This window comes from Ipomoea nil, unplaced genomic scaffold (genome assembly GCF_001879475.1).
Source record: "Ipomoea nil cultivar Tokyo-kokei standard unplaced genomic scaffold, Asagao_1.1 scaffold2280, whole genome shotgun sequence".
In the NCBI taxonomy this organism is placed as follows: Eukaryota; Viridiplantae; Streptophyta; class Magnoliopsida; order Solanales; family Convolvulaceae; genus Ipomoea; species Ipomoea nil.
This window is the reverse complement of record NW_017618708.1, coordinates 5,655,823-5,677,190: the sequence shown is the minus strand read 5'-3', so window position 1 is coordinate 5,677,190 and position 21,368 is coordinate 5,655,823. Positions and strand designations below refer to the sequence as shown.

At 35.8% G+C, this 21,368-nt stretch overlaps 2 protein-coding genes across 3 annotated transcripts in view; one reads left to right on the top strand and one right to left on the bottom strand.

The window, feature by feature from the left end:
• Nucleotides 1-6,654, top strand: part of LOC109150685 (caffeic acid 3-O-methyltransferase-like) — a 30,464-nt gene extending 23,810 nt beyond the window's left edge. Inside the window, exons 4-7 of the mRNA XM_019298656.1 lie at nt 946-1,380; nt 5,125-5,435; nt 5,574-5,638; nt 6,193-6,654. Of these exons, the coding sequence (XP_019154201.1) occupies nt 947-1,380; nt 5,125-5,435; nt 5,574-5,638; nt 6,193-6,489 (1,107 nt within the window). The 5' untranslated portion in view covers nt 946 and the 3' untranslated portion in view covers nt 6,490-6,654. The remainder of the gene's footprint in view (nt 1-945; nt 1,381-5,124; nt 5,436-5,573; nt 5,639-6,192) is intronic.
• A 2,219-nt stretch (nt 6,655-8,873) lies between these two features.
• LOC109150689 (protein CURVATURE THYLAKOID 1B, chloroplastic) lies at nt 8,874-10,776 on the bottom strand. 2 transcript variants are annotated; one of them, XM_019298662.1, is made up of 7 exons: nt 10,410-10,776; nt 10,218-10,327; nt 9,914-10,000; nt 9,664-9,726; nt 9,313-9,350; nt 9,088-9,169; nt 8,874-9,046 (listed from the first exon to the last, which is right to left on the bottom strand). In XM_019298662.1, the coding sequence occupies exons 1-6, from the start codon at nt 10,588-10,590 to the stop codon at nt 9,109-9,111; spliced, it is 540 nt and encodes a 179-aa protein (XP_019154207.1). In that variant the 5' UTR covers nt 10,591-10,776; the 3' UTR covers nt 8,874-9,046; nt 9,088-9,108. The 2 variants fall into 2 exon arrangements, with proteins under 2 accessions (XP_019154207.1, XP_019154206.1); XM_019298661.1 differs by having other exon boundaries at nt 8,874-9,169; nt 10,410-10,775.
• Between the last annotated feature and the right edge of the window lie 10,592 nt (nt 10,777-21,368).

The following is a 21,368-nucleotide window of genomic DNA, read 5'->3' as shown; positions in this document are numbered from 1 at the left end:
TTATCCTTCTTTCTTTAATCCCTTTGTGTAATCATCTGAGCAAAGTCAGGTTCACTTATGCTATAGTTGGTGCGAACTAAGCATAGTTAGTCTGTGTAGCCTGTCGAAAGCTTGCCAAGGTTCTGACTGCACCTTTACCGGACAAATAACGCTTTTGAGGTAGTGTTATTATAACATTGCACAGTCTTCCTTTCAGTCATACACCCGTAGTATCCGTATTTCTTAAAAGGTTTCCAGCTCGCGCGTTGACATTGCTTAAATTCTCCAATACATGCTTAGTATCACAAAATAAAAACTTGCAAAAGTTGAATTTCAATGTTGATGTAAATAAAGATCTTGTGTGTGCTTTCAAAAAAAAAAAAAAAAAAAAAAAAAAAAAAAAAGATCTTGTGTGTGATATTTTAATTGTCATCTAGCCAAACAAAAAAAGGCTACATTTTCATACGTACTAGCAATTCCTCTATTGCTACTTGTTTTGATTTAGTGCATGTTAACATTTGAGGATCATATCATGTGTATACCTTAGTACATGTTAACATTTGAGGATCATATGATCATGTGTATACCTTATATGGACATAAATATTTTTAAACAATCGTGGATGATCACACTAGCCACTAGGTCCACCCAAGTACTGTTGTATGTAGTATTTATATATGCATATCAAATGTTCTACAAAAGTCTTTCTTTAACACAACCCCAATAAAATTAGTTATAATACTATTTTTTTGTTGGACTTATATATCCTAGTAATAACCCAGGAAAAAAAGAAGTCTTTCTTTATGTTAAAAATCCGGCTAGTAGCAGTGTTTTAGTGTAGGCATTCACTTTTTAGTGTGTGCAAAATGAGACAGCTTTCCAAATAGTATAGTATCTCCACTATCATTTCTTCTCGTAGTACACATATATAATAAAGAAATAAAAGGCAATTAAGTGGAATTGAAGAATGAAAATGGCGTCGACCCAGCAAGAGCATAAGAGTGAGATAGAAGAAGAAGAAGAAGAAGAGTGCGCATATGCAGTCCAGCTGGTGACTAGTGCATCGTTGCCAATGGTGTTGAAGGCGGCGGTGGAACTGGATGTGTTTGAGATCATAAACGGTGCCGGATCTGGTGCTCAACTATCACCTTCTCAGATCGCTTCAAAAATGCCCACCAAAAACCCAGATGCTCCGGCCATGCTGGATCGGATGCTCCGCCTCCTGGCCACCCACAATCTCCTCACCTGCTCAGTTGTTGCCGCCGCCGCCGCCGGAGATGAAGATGTTACAAGACTTTACGGCCTTGCACCGGTGGCCAAATACTTTATCCGCAACCAAGATGGTGCGTCGCTGGGGCCCCTTTTAGCACTACTTCAAGACAAAGTCTTTATCCACAGCTGGTATGTCCCATCATCACTTCACTCAATCTGGCTCAAACACAACAATACCAATTCAATAATTTTGGAATGAATGACAAAAATGAAATAGTTTTTAAAAAGTGAATAATTTTAAAATTTTTATCAGAAATCAAAGTCCCAAATAATTTTTAAAAATATCTTTTTATTGTTGGTGAACCTAAAATACAAATGTCACCTGCGTTTATCTCGTGTAATACAAGAAACACAAATGTCACTGTTGGGAATTAGGAACTTGGAAGTGCTTTGGGTTTTGGTTTCATTTGTCTTTGATCTCCGGAAAATCCTTGGTTGGCGTCGAAGTAGGAGACGTGCTATGTCTTTGATTCTCCAGCTCTCTCAAGAGCTAAAAGCCAAGTCTTTGATTAGGCATGGACTTGCAGAAACACACCCAAAAAAAAAAAAAGGGAAAGGAGGAAGAAGAAATGTCTAACTTTGGGTTCAATTTTGGAGAGAAAAAACAAATAAAAAAGTAAAAAATGGAGGGGAATATGGTAACATTGTAACAACCACATGGGGATGTCCTCAAAAGAGGAAAGAAAAGAAAGAAAAATCCAAGGGAAAGTGAAAGGAATTTTGTCTAGAAGGAAGAAAAGAAAAGTGGTCAATAGAATGACAATATTGTAATTCGTTTAAAAATTGAGGGCATTTAAAAACAAAAATAAATAGAAATGTTACGTTAGATAAAAAAATTCTACATTATTTGAGATCAATGGTTAATAAGGGGTGTCATTTTTAGGGACATTGGCAACTCCCAAATCTATCTACTATATATATATATATATATATATATATATATATATATATATATATACTAATAAGAGCCCAAGAGAGTTAGGCCTATAATGGGTAGAAAAAATGGCGGTCACAGATTTTAATCAAATGAATGGCTTAGATTAATTAAAAAATTGATCAGATTTAAATTTTACACTAAAATTTCCTAAAATACCCACACACCGTTACTAATTCCGTTAAAATTTTAAGAATTGCTGTTAGTTCACCGTTAACTTACTCATTGATTTCAATAAAAAAAAAAAAGTCTTAGGTTCGAACCTCATCCCAATCAAAGTTGGCATAATTAGTACTCTATTTTACTCTTATTAAATTATATAAATAATAATTTAGTAGTTACAACAAAAAATAATACATATGCATTTCTTTAATTTAGAATTATGTGTCCACAATGCCTTTATTCAAAAAAAAATAAATTATTCATTATCAATCAATTAAATAAGAGAAATAATTTTATTAGTTATATTGTCCTTATTTTTCTTCAATATAAAAATTCTTTATATTCAAATTTATTAATTGATTATATTCGCCTACATTATCCTTACAATGTCTTTATTCAATAATTTATTAATTATCAATAAATTAATTAAAAGAAATATTTTCATTAGTTATATTGTCTTTATTTTTCTCAAATGTAAAAATTTTTACATTCAAATTCATCAATTGATTATATTCACTACATTATCTATTATCTTTTTTGTGCACTATTTTTCTAATTAAATATCAAAGTTATAATACAAAATAATGCTATATATTTATTTACCAAGTATTTTATTAATACCATGAAAAAATTAAAAAAAAATATAATTAATAAAGCCAACCATATTAACTACTTGAGAGATTTTGTGACAACGAGAGTATTCAAATCACACAACAAATTGAAGTGAGAACTACCTCGCAATGTCCTTGTTTGACAATCAGCAGTTAGCGGTTAGCGGATTATACTAGCGGATTTGACCAGTGAATTTATTTAATTATTAACATTGGGTAGAAAAAATGACCGCCAAATTATTAAATCAAATGAATGGTTCATATTGTTCAGGTTTTAATTTTTTCTTTTAAGATTTTCTAATTTATCTTTAATTATATGATTATCCATTTAACTTTTCCGTTAATTCACCGTTAGTCTAATTCTAATATTAAAGTCTAATATAGAATTATAACTACACCATTAATCTAATTCTAATATTAAAGTCTTAATAAAACTTAACCACAAATCCTAATGTCGGAATCTCCTCAAACAATATTAGTATACATTTAATATTCTATGTCCTAATTTTTATTTGTTATCCCTTATGTCCCGTATTTGGTTTCAACCATGCCTATACAATTATTTTATTGACAATTATAATCAATCTTGACTATATTATCTTGCATTTGTTAACAATTACCTATTTAACCCGCATGAGCTTAGCTCAATGGTTTAGTGGGTAGTATTTGGGAGAAGAAACGAAGGTTTGAACCTCGGCGGCGACAGTGCGAGAATTATGTCCAAAGTTGGCAGATTCCTTGTGCGTATCAGCATTTGGCCCTGTTTGCTGAACCATTGAGTCACCGTGATTTACAACTTCCCCCAATGCTCTATCGGGTCGGAGTGTGGGGGGCCCTTGGGGTTGGGGACTCGGGAGAAAAATTACCTATTTAAATACGCAAATTCAACCTTCAATTATCTATGCATGAACAATTTCAATATAATCCTGTCTTAATATACTTTAAAGTACTTATTTAAAAAAAAGCATTGGGCATTATCCCAATCGCGCAATGCGCGTAAAAAACTAGTATTAGTATAAGGGGGATTTAGTTACCAATCTGATGATGACACCTCAAAAGGGAAGTTTGTTGGAGAATTATAAATTTATAGGAGGGATTGTAGCATTGCTATATACTTGCTTTGTCTCATTTTATGTATCTGAGGTTTGAATTAAAATATTTTAAATTTAATTTTTTAATAATGTTAAGTGTAGTATATATTTTAATATAAAATTTATATATTAAAAAACTACATTAAAAATACAATTAAAAACAATAATTAAATTTTTTTAAAGAAAATAAACAAAGAATATATATATATATATATATATATATATATATATATATATATATATATATATATATAATGTTTATTAAATTTAAATTAATTATAGATTCATCAAAATTAAAGATCGAGGTATAAGATCTAAATCTGATCCATTGTGAGAATTAATATTATTTTAAATTTAAATTTATACAATACTAATATATTGTATGAATTTGAGTTTTGGTGGTCTCGGTTGGATGGGAAAAGTGTAGAGGGTGAGGTAGGATGAATATACTTTTTAAAGTTAAAAATTGTTTGAATATTTTTTTTTTTTTTGAAAAGTTGACTAAACAAGTTAACTTTTGAACACTATATAAAGGTAGGTTGAAAATTTAACTAAATAGTCAAAAAGGTAAAAAAATTTACTGCTTTGAAAGGCTTAATTGTTGTCATCACAGTCGTGGTGCTGTTTTAGAAGTTGTGTTGTGACAGCTGTCTATCACACATCTGATGCGTCATACTTAGCTTGCTCTTAGACTTGTGCTCTGCTTTTAACCTTGTTGTTGGTATAGTCATATTGCTTGTAAAATTCAATTCTTTCTCCTTAGCTTGTTGAAATTAAGTTGTGCTGTTACCCAATATTTCCTGCTATGACATCACATAATATGTCATCTTCAAAATCTTGTTGTTGATCAACTTCTACTGCTATAGACCTTTGTTCTTTGATAAAGTCAGCATTACGTGTAGGGGTTGGAGTGATACTCGAATTGTATTGCAGGTATCTGAAAATTTTAGGTGATATTTTTGACATTCTATATTCGAATCAAATTTAATTCGGTTATGTTCGGTTCGGATGAATTTATAGTCAATATATACAATATAATGAGGAATTTGAAGTGGATCATATTTATATATCTCAGGTATGAATTAAAAGACGCTGTACTTGAAGGAGGAGTTCCCTTTGACAGGGTCCATGGAACACATGCATTCGAGTATCCGGGGAAAGATCCTAGGTTCAACCATGTATTCAACAAGGCAATGTTGAACCACACAAGTGTCGTAATCAAAAGCATCCTGGAGAAGTACAAAGGATTAGAACACATCAATACTTTGGTTGATGTTGGTGGTGGGCTTGGTGTCACCCTCAGTATAATTACTGAAAAATATCCAGGGATAAAGGGGATCAATTTTGATTTGCCGCATGTTATCCATACCGCACCTGCCTATCCTAGTTACTTCCCTATATCATACTCTTTTTTCTTTAGTACTATATATTGACTCTATTAATAATAATAGTTTCCTTCTACCTTATTTATTTGATTCTTCATATAATATAATGCAAACATATTTACGTACTATATATATGCAGGGGTTGAACATGTTGGGGGAGATATGTTTGAAAGTGTACCAAAAGGAGATGCTATATTCATGAAGGTACGTATAGTAGGTGAACTAACATGATATTATTATTTATTAGGGTGTGTTAGTTTAATTTGGTTCATGGGGTTAGACACAAGAAAGGAATGCAAATGAAAATCAATACACATTGTTTGGTTGACAACTTTTTAAGATGATATACGATTTGATTATATTATCCCTAGTCTATAAGATCAAAACCCATTACCTACCTAATTTAAATCAATATCATATATTTCATTAGTCTAGTCTTATACCTCCTCATTTTGTCATCCCTTCATCTCTCGATCAATTGTCTTGATTTTTTTTTTCTATTTTTAAAACATTTATTTAATTATTGCAATTATGAGGTTATACATAATCAAACATTGGTAATCACTACCAAACATGCAAAATACTTTAATTTCACCAAAATCTATTCCAATTATCAAGTATTTAATTCTCATTCTAATTCAAATTCCAATTTGATATTTTAATTTAATGGTCATAATAATATAATATATCCGGCCGGCCTTAATTAAATTCTTCATCATCATCATGTGCATATATTATATATGTATATATGTATGTAGTGGATACTTCATGACTGGAGTGATAGGCATTGCCTGAAGCTTCTGAAGAACTGCTACGAGGCATTACCAGAGAACGGAAAGGTGATAGCAGTAGAAGGGATTCTTCCACCAAAGCCTGAGAACAGTGCCTCTGTAATAAGCGTCACCCAAACGGATCTGATTATGTTGACTCAAAACCCTGGCGGAAAGGAGCGATCTGAACAGCAGTTTCGAGCCTTGGCAATGGGGTCTGGATTCAAAGGCATAACACTGGAATGTTTCGCCTGTAACTTTTGGGTCATTGAGTTCCACAAGTAGATTATATTGCATTGCATGAATGGTTTAAACTTTAAATAAGCACTGCAATGCGATGGATGATGGATGCATATATGCATGCATGCATGTCAGCTGCGCTCTTTAATTATTTTCCTACTATTTGTATATTTCTGGAGCAATCGGATTTTGCGTGTTATTGGACTTTAATTTTCATTTTTCAATACGATTGTCCGCATGTTTAATTTCTCAAATACTCCTTACTTGATTGGAAATAAATTCAACAAGGAAAATTGTAATTTAGGTCACTCCATAATATTTCAATTATCAATGTCACCCGTGAATTATCAGTGGTATAAATGTTGTCCCTCAATTTTCAAAATAGTACATATATTGTCCCTCCCATACCATACAGGACGGGCAATATATGTATCGTTTTGAAAATTGAGAGGCAACGTTTACACTTGGGAAGGGCAATATATGTATCGTTTTAAAAATTAAGGGGTAACATTTACACCAATAATAATTCAGGGGTGACATTGATAATTGACATATTATGGAGGGGTATAAATTACAATTTTTCCATTCAACCATCGTTATATTGTGCACCAAGGCGCACACTACATTGTGCGTCCTGTCCCGCCCAAAACGACGTCGTTTTGTTAAGTTGTGTGGGGAGTTCACGTGACAGAGTGTATGTGTATTCTTTTATATAATTATGTACATTATGTTATACAATTATGTACATTTTTTTTACAATTATGTACATTCTTTTATACAATTATGTACATTCGAAATAGGAGATTTGTTTTAAGAGTTCAAAGTTTATGTGTATTATGTATTATGTTAGATTATGTGTTTTATCTTTTCAAAAAAGAGTATGTGTATTCTATTATACAATTATGTACATTTTCAAAACATGAGTTTTTTTTTTTTTTTTTTAAAGAAGTTAACAACAAACACGGAAAAGGGAATTTCCAAAAAAAAGTACAAAACGACGTCGTTTTGCACCAGGCACACAATGCAATGTGCGCCCTAGTGCACGATATAAATTGCCTAAATTCAACTGGCTGCCCGGGATGCTAGTAATTCATTCATTCGTGCAATGCCCCCCCCCCCCCCCCCCCCCCCCGCATATATAAAAACAATTAATAAGTCAAAACTTTAATGCAATTTATTGAGTAAATTACCAAAATGATCCCTCGACTATAGTGAAAGTACCAAATTGATCCTCGACTTTTTTTTTTGACCGATTAAGCGGCCTTAGGCTTGATTCGGCGACCTCTGGTCTTCTTCCGATCCGGCTGGCGCGTACGTTGATGGCGAGGGTGGAGTGTAGTGGTGCAGTCGGCCAGATCTGAAATCTAACAAAATAAAATTGGCGAGATAATGATGTTGATGGATTTGTTGAAGAGCTCGCCAATCGCCACCATATCCATTGGCATTTCCAAGCTATGGAGTCCCACCGTCGCCACTTGCTTAGCTGTTGCGGCTGCTCTGCCTCTTCGTATCGCTAACGACGCAAGTTAAACAAAAAACAAAAAAAAAAAAAGAGAAAAGAGTGAAAGATCTATTTTGCCCTCAAAAGAGACGGCGACTTAACATCTAAACTGACGGAGGACCAAATTGGTCGTAAATTGAATAGTTGATGACTTAATCAGTCAAAAAATAAGTCGAGGACCAATTTGATACTTTCGCTATAGTCGAGGGACCATTTTGATAATTTACTCCAATTTATTCTTTAAATGGAAAAACAATTATAATTACACATTATATATATTATTTGAAAAATATATATACAGAATAATATTTCAAATTCGATCTGTGTTAAATTCTACGATCCTTGTATTATCTTGTAGGGATAGTCAAATATAGGGCTAATGACTTAAATAGAAAGAAGTTAGGAGTAAATGACAAAAATATGAAGTTTTTAAAAAATGTACAATTTTGGAAAAAATTCATTTGGGATATGCGTTTCTGACAAGAAACGCAAGTCCCAAATGAGTTTCTTGAAATTTTTGATTTTTTTTGATTTTTTTTTTATGGTTAGTCAAAATGTAAATGGCACTTTGCATTTAAATATGCTTGAAGGTACATTTAAATAAGTTTGATGGTGCTTTGAGTCCAAATGCGCCATCAAGCATTCCCATGTACACTACAGACTAATATGCACCATTGACAACAACTAAGTACACTGCGCACAAACCAACACTTAGTAGTGCACAACAGAAATATACTTGGTGTAGGAAACTAAAAAAATGCCACCCCATTCAAGCCATTGGTCTAAGCTGATCCGTCTATATATATATATTTTTTCTGCTGTACGTTTTCAAAGCATATATATTATATGCATGTCTATATGGGCAAGTGTTTAATGCGAATTGTAGCTATAGGTGGCATGCATACTGGTAATAAAATAAAGAAGAAAGAAAGATATGATGATATACAATTCAAATATATCGATCAGACCGAAAATTAATTATATATGTCTTCAGGACATTGTTTATTTTGTTAGAAAAATTATGGAAGTGGAAGCAACATATATATAGTTACATTTTGGGTGGGTGCAATAATGGCGCCGCCGCCTCAAATCAAAGCGTGTCTGATTGAAATTCACATATATGACCTTTTTATTTGGGCAGGCTGCTGGGCTTCACAATCACTTCAGTCTTTGGTTCCAAGTATTTCCTTGTATGTGTCTTTTACCTTCTGTATCAAAGCTTCTCTGTAATATAATTTCAAAATAACCAAATTAATCTATGATTAAAATGCACTAAATAATGTAGCTAGCAACATATATATAGTACATATATAATTTATAGGTTGAATCCACTCATCTTAATATAAAGAAGACAAATTAAAGATTACCTATCTGGTTTGTACACCAGGTTATTGTAAACAAATACCTGCATTATATTTGAGAAATATTATTCAACATGCAATGTCAGAATTGGTACAGTACTCACACATAAACACTATTTTCATTTTTGGTGGAAATTAAACCCGCAATTACTACAAACCGACTCAAACTAAGAAGGCTGAGATTTGAATTCGTGACTGTATGAATACAAATTAAACTTGTATTCTTAGTCATTTTGATTGGGATTACGTACCCTTATAGACATTATTTCTTGATGACATATATATAGTCTAAAATTTTTAGTTAAGGTAGATTCCAGGAATTGAAGTTAGCTATAAGCTAAGGTTAATTAAACTTACACCAGTATAGCCGATTCCTACAAGCTCAAGAAGACCAGGAACCACGGGAAGCTTGTCGAGTGCCTAAATATATCACAACACAATATAATATTATGCAACGTAACTAATAAGCAAGCTAAGCTACATATATGGGAATTATTATTAACTACTTCATATATATGACATTAAGTCATTAGTTAATTAATTATGTATGGGAATTATTATTAAGTAAGTAATGGTTGGGGGGGGGGGGGGGGGGGGGGGGGCATACGGAGACAACTCCGGTGGAAGCCCAAAGTCCAACTGCTCCAGCAACAGCAAGGGAAGTGACTGCATATTTATCTTCCACCTTATCCCACTGTAATTATTCAACTTAATTAGTTATATATAAATTCAAACTAATTATTAATTAAGAATGAATATAATGATTGGATGGACACACTGCACATATATATAAATATATATATATATATATATATATATATATATATATATATATATATATATATATATATATATATATAGAGCAATGAATGAAATTAAGAATAAAATAAAAGAGAAATAAAATTACATACAGTTTTTTGAATGGTCTTGACAAACTCAGGCAACTCGGTAGTAGTTGCGACTTCGGCGGTTGCGACCTCCCCAGTGGCCATTGCCACCACATTCCTCGCAATCTTCCGGCCTGCACCATACATAAATACATACTGATTAATAAATTATTAGTGAATGGAGGGCGGGAGATGAGATCGAGGATATATACGTACAGTAGGCGGTGGTTCTGGCGGCGCGGCTGGTGGTTTGAGAGTGGACAGGTGCAGGGGGAGGGAGGGTGGGAAGGGTGACGCATTGTGAAGAAGCTGCAGGTGCAGTAGTGTGACGGAGAGCCGCCTTGGTGTCAACCAAAGTGGATGATGATATTGATATGGGGGAAGTGGTGGATGCCATCTCTCTCTCTCTCTCTCTCTCTCCCTAGGAACGGATCGGATCGGATTACTAAACCAAAGACACAGCAGCTAGCTAGCTAGGATAGCTACTACTTAATTGTTGGCCTGCCCACCTAGAAAGCTAGCTTAATTAGCTTGATAGATGTCCAAACTCCACACTACCTCCGGGGATATGAAATGATGGATTAATTACAAGGAATTAAAGTTATTTAGGTGAAATCTAGCTATCAGACCACATTGGATATTGACCTCCCATTTCCAATCCAAATCCCCATCCAGCACGGACTTGGATAACCACTCATTCCATCCTACCCTACCTATTTCCCATCCGGATACTTAATGTCCATGCTCACATGCCCGGATATATGCCTATTCCCATCCGGATAGGAATTCTATGGTGCTAGCTAGCTGCATGCATGATAGCTTAGCTTCTTAACTTAAAAATTAAATGACCTAACCTCGATGGATCTACTCATGCAACCTTACTACTCTACTCCTCCAATTTATATTCAAATTATAATTACGGTTGGCGGAGGACAGTAAGGGTCAAGTCCAGTACCATGTGATTAGGAGATTATTGAGAGGAGGCTGGCAAGGGCCAAGTCTAACACTCTGACTCTTGAAAATGTAATGGCAGTTTATAAGAAAATAAAGTTATGTATTCCCTACTAGTTATGCGTTTTGGCATAGTGATAAGCGTTTGATCTTAAAATTAACTTAATCTCGTTTTTGTGCATGCATTTCAAATAAGCTAAAGGTCGGGAGCATTACTCCAATCTGAGCCGAAACTTAATTTCGATTAATTATTACTCGATCTTATTATCCTCCTATATAGTTTTAAGTTGATGTTAAGTTTGAAAAATAACATTTACTATTAACAATTTTAATTAAAAACCTCTAGACCATTACCATGGGATTTAAACTAATTTAATTTAATGCAATAATAAAAATTAATCAAAGATACATTTGATTTATACGTCATGATAAAAAAGTGAATCATAACATAGTTTTTATCTCTTTCTCTTTTGTCTTTCAATTATATGGTTAAGAAGACATGTGTTGCAAGTTTTATTCCTTAATAGTAATATATATATATATATATATATATATATATATATATATATATATATATATATATAGGCGGGTTCAGGTGCGGCAGTGTCTTACGGTGCGGTTATTTCTTACGGTGCGGCAACACCAATAGTTCACCAAATATGCACAATCAATGTTAGGAAATACACCACACAAAACAGAGTAAACAGAGCCCTGCATCACCAAACACACACCATTAGGTGTGAGTAAAAACACCATACACTGTTTGGAAATACACCATTGGGGGTGGTGAGTTATATGGTGTGTTTTTTTGAGTCTGTAGTGTATTTTGTGATGTTTTATTACACTTCATTGGGGTGTGTTTTTATTACACTGTTGGTGCATATTGTTAACACTGTTGGTGTATTCTGGAATTTGACCGCACCGCCGCACCGTAAGACCCCGCCGCATATGAGCGTTCTTCTATATATATATATATATATATATATATATATATATATATATATATATATATATATATATATATATATATATATATATATATATATATATAATTTGAAAGGTTCTAGTGCGGTTGGGTGCTTCCCGTGCGGTTGATTAATGTGCGTGAGCTTTGTACTTAATGTGCGTGAGTCTTGTGCTTAATGTGTCTGAACTTTGTATTTAATGTGCGTGAGTTTTGTACTTAATGTGCCTGAGTCTTGTGTTTAATGTGCCTGAGATTTGTACTTAATATGCGTGAGTGTGTAATGTTAATGTGCTTCTGTTGCTCCTGTACATATACGTCTTCATCTTCTCTTCCTCTCTTTTCCCTTAATACTCTCTTTCTTCCTCTCTCTCTGTTCTTCTTCATATACGTCTTCGTCTTCTCTTCCTATTCCCTTAATCCTCTCTTCCCCTCTCTCTGTTCTTCATCATATACGTCTTCGTCTTCTCTTCCTATTCCCTTAATCCTCTCTTCCCCTCTCTCTGTTCTTCATCATATACGTCTTCGTCTTCGTCTTCGTCTGACTTTTGTGTTTAATGTGTGTGAGTTTGTACGGAGGCTCCAAACATTCAAAGCTTGCACATCCGTTGTTGGGAAAGCAGTCAGACGCAAAATGCTTCGTTAAAGGAGCCAAAGTTGGCTCTTTTTTTAAAAACAAAAAAGTATAAAGGCATTTTAGGGAAAAAATTTCACAAAACGTCAAGTGCAAACGCGTTGGTATTTGCCCCCCTGCGACCGATCCTAAAATACCATCGACAAGTTTTTGAAAATACTTGTGATCTTTTTGACAAATTATTCTGTGGATCCGGGTCCACCTTTCAAAAATTATACAATTTATACACTGAATGTTCACAATTTTTATATACTAAATGTTCACAATTTATCTACTCAATGTTCTTAATTTATATAATGGTTCTATGGTGTAGTGGTTAGCACTTTGGAGTTTGGACTTTGAATCTAGTTACCTGGGTTTGACTCCCGGTAGGACCTCACATGTTTCTTCTACATTTTCCTTGGTCAAAATACAGAGATATGTACAAGGGAGGTTGGTTCAGGATACAGGTTGTACAGATGGGGCTTACCTATGTCTTGAGGGTGGAAGGCTTATGCGTTTGTTTGGATTGATGGATTGTAAAGCTTGATTTGACCTCGTGTTGGAGTGAACCATACTTGACCTTGACAGTGCCTTTGAAGGGGTTCAAATTGGGAGATGAGTATGTGGTGCATGTCTGAGGAGCATTCCTACTTGGGCCTTTTATATATGATGAGCATACATGGTTTGCATAGGTTAGCCCGCATGGGGCCGAGAGGTTTGTACATATTTTGATGTAGTTGTTATAGCATGGATCATGGTCGTCAAATGAAATTGTAATAAAATTAATGTGTGTGAAAAATGAAACTAAAAAACGGAGCTTATTCAATAACGTATATTGTCAAATGAAACTGTAGTATAATTAAAATGATACTTTAGTTATGTTATAATGAAACTTGTGTGTATGGAAAATGAAAATAAAATTCAGAGTCATACAATAACATATATTGTCAAATGAAGACAGAGTGTAATTAAAATAGTATTTTAATATTACTATAATTCAACTTGCGTGTGTGGAAAATAAAACTACAAAATGGAGCTCATGCAATAATGTATATGTCAAATGAAACTGTAGTAGAATTAAAATGATATTTTGGTTTGGTATTGCTATAATGAAACTAGTGTGTGTGAAAAATGAAACTGAAAACAGAACAATATTGTCAAATGAAACTGAAGTGTAATTAAAATGATACTTACTTCATGAACCACATTGCTACATGCACCATGGTCCACAGTAACATTTGCCATTTTGATGTCTATGGGTCACTTTTTAACCTATATGTACATATTTTTTTAGATTCAATGAAAGAAATACTTTGGTTTAAAAAAAAAATGTTCACAATTTACATAATGAATGTTCACAATTTTTATATACTAAATTTTCACAATTTACATATTGAATGTTCACAATTTTATATACTGAATGTTCACAATTTACATATTGAATGTTCATAATTTAAATTGTGAACATTTAGTATGTAAATTGTGAGCATTCAATATATAAATTGTGTATTTTGACCTGGTCCAGGCATAACTGTTGGATATTTTTATAACTGGCTCAAAACTTATGGAAGTTTTACACCTGAGCTGAGATGTCCATAGCTTAGTTTTTATGCCAATCCGAGTTCATTTGTTACTACTTTTTAGGGTCAGAATTTTCTGAAAACCCTATTAGCGAGTTTTTCATTATTCTGGCGATCTTTTCCGAACGAACTCAAAACTTGTGGAAGTCTTCTACATGGGTTGTAATGTCCATAGCTCAGTTTTGGCAACAGTCAGATTCAAAATTCTTGGAGAATTACCAGTCGACCCTCACCTCTATGTTTTAAATAGATGACACCAGAGCTCATAAAAGTTGTTGGGATTGCTGGAAATACTGAGATTATTGTTGAAGTGAGATTTTGAAAATCTTTCAAGAAGTTTTCAGAGAAAGAGCTTCAATGATTCATCCAGAAGCAACATAAAGCTATCTTCGTGAACATCCTGATTCGCGTCCATTATTCGTTTGTGAAAAAAAAAAAATCACAAACTTCTTTTGTGCGGTTGAAGTGTTACGAAATATTACTATGAAAGTACTATTTTTAAGAAAAAATAGCAAGCACAAGAACGAAAGGAATTTCTGTGTAGGTAGTTAGTACGAGTCGAGCGAAACACTTTTTCCTTAAAACCTTATTTGTCGTCTCCCAAAGGTGCTAAGAACGTTACAACCTAGGCTTCCCAAGATAAAACGTACTACGATTTCAAGTTTGATCACTCAAACAGTGGAACCCGGCGAACTAGAGCGTGGAATGAACACAAGAGGCAAGGAAAGAGAAGAAGCAGAGTTTCGACAGAGAGTAAAAATCTGCTTCTCAACAACCAGATTGTAATATTCAAAACTGACCATTTAACATGGAGATTAATTCTAGAATTTAAAATTAAAATTAATTATGTAACATTTGAATTATTCCTCCAAATGGGGGGGGGGGGGGGGGGATTTAAAATTAGAATTAATACATCTGAACTAATCCTCCAAACAGAAGCGGATTTAAAATCCAAATTAATACATCTGAACTAATCCTCCAAACGGAAGCGGATGTTGCCTGCATTTCCAGACTCACAGAGGCTCACTTTGGGACTTGATTTGCAATCCCTTGCGCGCGAGAAAGAACCTTTATGCTATACAAGTCAATATACCTAAGAAAGGCTCTTGTATAAATAATGGTGCAAACCCACTTCCTAAACCAATGTGGGACAAAAACATCATACAAGCCTTTCCACTTTCATTTTCCAACTCAAATGGGTTTACTTTAAGAATCAATTTGTCATTCACCCATTATCCGTTTTGAGCGTACAATATATCAATCTCTTTGTCTCACTACGAAGAACTTGAATCCACTTTAACCCGACCCAAATTAAAAATTGACCCACTTATAATTGTACCACAAAATAGCTACTTAAAATGTCTTTTATGCTATTTGTCCAACATGAAGCAAACCAATGCTCCAAACTGTGTTACCAAACACATTTTTCGTCATTTTGACTAAGTCAAAAAGTTGAGAATGACATATCCATAAAAAATTTGACGAATTCGTCATTTACTATTTACCAAACATGGCTAGTAGCTACATGGTGGGAGTAGACTTTAGATAATAAAATAAAAAATGCACACTATAAATTTTAGGAAGAATTGCATTTTTAGTATTAATTCTCTACAATTTTTTGATTTTATTTTCCATTATTGGTGTTAGAAAAATAAAATTATATTAAAGAGTTAATTTCATTTTTGGTCATAGATTTATAGGTGACAATTCACTTTTAGTCATTTTTTATTAGAACATCCTTATTTGGTCATAGTATTATTGTGGCGTAACCATTTTCAGCCCTCCATCAACAAAATCGTTGAAATGTCATTAAATACAAAGACATTTCAATATTTTTTAGAGTAAATACCCAAAATGGTTCTTCGACTATAGCTAAGTTCACAAATTGGTTTTGACTTTCAATTTCAACCAATTAATTCCTTAACTTTGCAATTTTAACACAATTTGGTCCTCTGTCTATTTGACCGTTTGTTGACTGCGATTTTTGAGGATATATATGTAATTTCATGATCCATCGTCGGTTTTTTAAGGTTTCGATTGCATTTCCAGACCGCACTGTTACATTTGAATCCACTGCCGAAAGCAATCTATCAAAATTCGGTCGCCTTTCTTCATCCTCCCTAAGGATTAAATGTAGTTGAGTTTGTACCAGAGTGAAGAAGACGACGTGTTTCTGAACCGGTGCAACGTCATCCTGGAGGCCTCCACGTGCTCCAACGAGAGCTGCAGGTTCTCTGGAGATCGTCGATGACGGTGCGGCCGCCAACATTGATGCAGAAGTGTTCGAAGGCCTGTTTGAAGTCGGGAATGTAGGGTTTCCATATGGGATTAAAGATTTTCTGGCCGATTAGGGTGAAGAGGAAGATGAACTGCTCCAACACCGGGAGAACGAGCGCGCCGATTGTGGTTATGTTGGATCCCCAAGCAGCAAGCGGAGAAGCACTTCCCCCTCCTCGAAACGGCGTTGTCACCTCCAAGAGCGTTCTCTAAGCTAAATCGGCTCGTGATCCCTAAGCAGCAAGCGGAGAAGAACTTCCCCCTTGGAAACAACTCTGTCACCTCCAAGAGCGTTCTCTTGAGCTTTGCACGTGAAATTACATATATATCCTCAAAGATCACGGTCAACAAATGGTCAAATAGATGGAGGACCAAATCGTGTCAAAATTGCAAAGTTAAGGACTTAATTGGTTGAAATTAAAAGTCGATGACCAATTTGTGAATTTATCTATAGTCGAGGGACCAGTTTAGATATTTACTCTATTTTTTATACAAAGTATGTTGAACCGTTATATTTTTATGTTTATTATTTTGAAAAAAATCCATAATTGAAGACCGAAATATCCTTGTACTCTAGCTTGGACTCTATACCTTGTATATTCTATATAAGTCTCCATTGTATTTATTTCATTCAGTATTCCTATTATCAATAAAAACAGAATTACATTCTCATCTGGTATTAGTCGCTTAGGTTTCTTCCTATGGCAGACGTTACTGACAGTACTGTCGGAATGTCTTCCGAGAGGACTGTTTCTAATGTCGTTCTCCCCGTTCCCATTGTCACAAACACCAATCTCACTTTCGCACACCATTTTATCTCCATTAAATTAACATCCTAAAACTATCTGTTTTGGCGAACCCAACTGGTGCCTTTTCTGACCAGTCAGAACCTACTGGGATTTGTCGATGAAACGTTCCCTTGTCCGATCGCTGCTGCTGTTCCTCCGGTGTCCACTTCAGACCCTCCGGCGCCGGCGGCTTCGTCTGGTCTCACTCCGACTGCTTGGGTGCAATAGGACCAAGCCATACATTCGATGTTAATCTCGTCATTGTCCGACGAGGTTATGCATTTGGCGGTTGGCAAACGTACTTCCTGACAGGTGTGTTTGGCGGTCGAGAAGGGTTCAGAATCAGTGGCGGCTTTTGGTTCGACTCATGGGAGCTTCAAGGTCTTCGGTAAGGTGATGAATCGATGGGGGATTACCTTGGTCATGCGCATGTGATCGTCGAAGACCTGGAGTTGGTTGGTCGATCGGTGAGTCTTGACGATCAAAACATATATCTCTTCCGAGGCCTTCGTTCGGAGTTCCGGCCGTTGGTGGCTACTCTGACAGCGAGAGGAAAACCAGTGACCTTGGCGGAGCTTTAAGATTTTTTGTTGGCAAACGAGTTTATCTGCAGTGACGATTATGTTCTTGTCGGTGTTGGGGCTGCTCCGGCGGCCATGGTGGCTCAGGGAGGCCGTGGCAGAGGCGGACGTGATGCTTCGTGTGGAGAAGGACCTGGACATGGCCGTGGCCGTGGTCGCTACAACTCCTCGCGCGCTGCCAGATTTGCGAAAACATACTGTCGTTAGCTGCTTCCAGCGTTACTTACCAGTAGGTCCTCCACGTGCCAATATGGTGTATGTCGCGGATGATTCTTCCTCACTGGGTGTGCATAACTGGTTTCTGGATACGGGTGCTACGAGCCATGCCACACCAGATCCTAGTTTGATGTCCACTGCCACTGATTATACATGTTCGGATGTTCTTCTGGTTGGGAACGGTTCAGGTTTGTTTATACGTAGTGTTGGCCATGCATCTATTTCTACTCCGTCTCATTCTTTTAAATTATCTGATGTCTTACATGTTCCTGGGTTATCTGCGTTGTTGTCGTTTGTCCAACGTTTTGCTACTGATAATCGAGTCTTTTTTGAGTTTCATCCAGATTTTTTTTTTTTTTTCTTTTTGTGAAGGACCTCACTATCAAGGTGGTTCTGTTCAAGGGGAGTAGTTCTGGTGGTCTCTATTCGTTTCCGGTGTCCAAGTCTAGTCTTGCTGCGTTGTTGTCTGCTCGGGCTTCTCCCTCGGTCTGGCACAACCGGTTATGCGATCCTCATCATCGCGTTCTTAGTCAGATATTAAAATCTTGTCCTACTTCGTCTACTAGCATTACTGATTCTTTGTGTTCTGCTTGTCAATTAAGGAAGTAGGCTCGTTTTCCACTTCCTCGTGTTAGTTCATCTAGTTCGCATATTCATGAATTATTGTATACCGATGTTTGGGGGCCTACGCCTTTGTTATCAAATAAGGGTTCTCGTTATTTTGTAATTTTCGTTGATGATTTTTCACGGTTTACCTGGTTTTATCCTATGCGTCATAAATCTGATTTATATGTGATTTTTGACCATTTTTGTGAAATGGTAGAATGTTCTTTTTCATGCAAAATTAAATCTGTCCAGTCTGATTTAGGCAGTGAATACAAGAAATTGCACTCGCGTTTTGTTCAATTAGGTATAATTCATAGACAGTCATGAGTCTATACGCATGAGCAAAATGGGCGTGTGGAGCGCCGTCATCGTCATATTGTTGAAACCGGCCTTGCCTTAATGGCTCAGGCTTCTATTCCGTCTAGGTTCTGGGAGTTTGCATTTAAAACAACAGTGTATCTCATTAATAAGATGCCCACTTCTGTTCTTGGCAATGTTAGTCCTCACTTTAAGCTTCACCGCTCCCCTCCGTCATACACTTTTCTTAGGGTCTTTGGTTGTCTCTGTTATCCCTACTTGCGTCTGTATAATCGTCACAAAATGGATTTTAGGTCTACTCCATGTGTCTTCCTAGGATACCCTGCGTCTTTTCGTGGTTATAGATGCATGGACCTGAACACTAACCAGATCTTTGTGTAGACATGTGCGTTTTGATGAGTGCAACTTCCCTTTTGCACGCCTCCATGCTGAGCAGGGCTCGGTGGACAGGTTTGCTACTAGAGTTCCTTGGGGTGTCGCTGGTTTCTCTCGGGCAGTTGTGCTCTCTGCTAGTGCTGTCAATACGGGCTAGCGGGGCGGGGCGGGCCAAAGCCCGGCGGGCCGCGGGCCTAAACGGGGCGGGCTAAAAAAGCCCGCTCCTAAACGGTCGGCAAATTATGCCCTGGACCCATGTCCACATTGAATTGTGGACGCGGGCCCAAAACGACGTCGTTTTTTAAAAAAAACGCGTCATTTAGTTTTAAAAAAAAAAAATCGCGCGCGTTTTGTCATTAACGGCGTTAACGGCGTTTTTTTTTTTTTGGATTATGAATGTACAGTTATGCCGTTATGAATGTACAGTTATTCCATTATGAATATACAGTTATGCAATTATGAAATTATGAACACAGAGCTCTAACATTATGAACTTACAATTATGAACATATATAGTGATAAAATTATGACCATGGAGCTTTAAAATTGTGAATATAGAGCTTCGAAGATTATGAATGTACAGTTATCGAGTTATGAATGTACAGTTATAGAGTTATGAATCTACAGTTATGGAGTTATGAATCTACAGTTATGAGATTATGAATCTACAGTATGGAATTATGAATGTACAGTTATTGATCAAATTATAAACAAAGAGCTCTAACATTATGAACTTACAATTATGAACATATAGTGATAAAATTATGAACGTAGAGCTCTAAAATTGTGAACATAGAGCTTCGAAAATTATGAATGTACAATTATGGAGTTATGAATGTACAGTTATGGAATTATGAATGTACAGTTATGGAGTTATGAATGTACAATTATAGAGTTATGAACGTACAGTTATGGAGTTATGAATGTATAGTTATTAACATATAGTAATAAAATTATGAATATATACTCTTACAATGAAGCGGTCTGAAATTTAAAAAAAAAAAAAAAAAAAAAAAAAAAAAAAGGAGATAACAGTGCCTAACGGCACTGTTACCCGTGTCCAGCAAGCATGCTGGACACGGGTCCAACGCATAACGATTGTAAACGGTCCTGGGTTTGACAGGCCCGGACCGCCCCGCCAGTGGCCCGCGGGCTAGGCGGGCCCCCACCCAAACCCCTTTTTAAAAAAAAAAAAAAAATTGTTCATCAAACATCAAACTAATTAAAATAAATTGATACATAAGTCATAACTCACATAAAACATAATAATCAAACATTAAATATTACATAAAGTTCAAAGTTCATAGTTTATCAAACATCAAACTAGTCACAACTACAAAGTCCAAAAATATTACACAACAATAATTTTAAAGTGCATATTTTATATAAAAATATTTTATATAAAATAAAATAAAATAATGGCTGGTAGCCCGCGGGCGCGGCGCGGTGGGCTTGACGGGCCGCAGGCCTAAGCGAGGCGGGCCAAAAAAGCCCGCTCCTAAACGGTCCTCTATTTTCAAAACCACCCCCTACCTAAGTAGGGGCGGGGCGCGCGGGCCGGCCCGACGGGCTAAACCCGTTTTGACGACTCTACTCTCTGCTTCGCCACCTGATGTTGTTGAGCCATCTTTGCCTATGGTTACGGATGGTGCTTCCAGGCAGCCTGTGCGAACTCGCAAGCAGGTGCGGGGTCAGCCTCATTCTCACTCAATGACTCTACGGCACATGTCTCATGATCAGCCTCACTGTGCTTTGGTGTCTCAGGTTATTCCTCAGGAGCCTACGTGTTTCACTCAGGCTGTTCTCCATGCTAAGGGGAGAAAGGCCATGGATGCGGAGTTTAACGCATTTTTGCACAACCAGACGTGGTACTAATCTCAGGCACATTGAGTACAAATCTCAC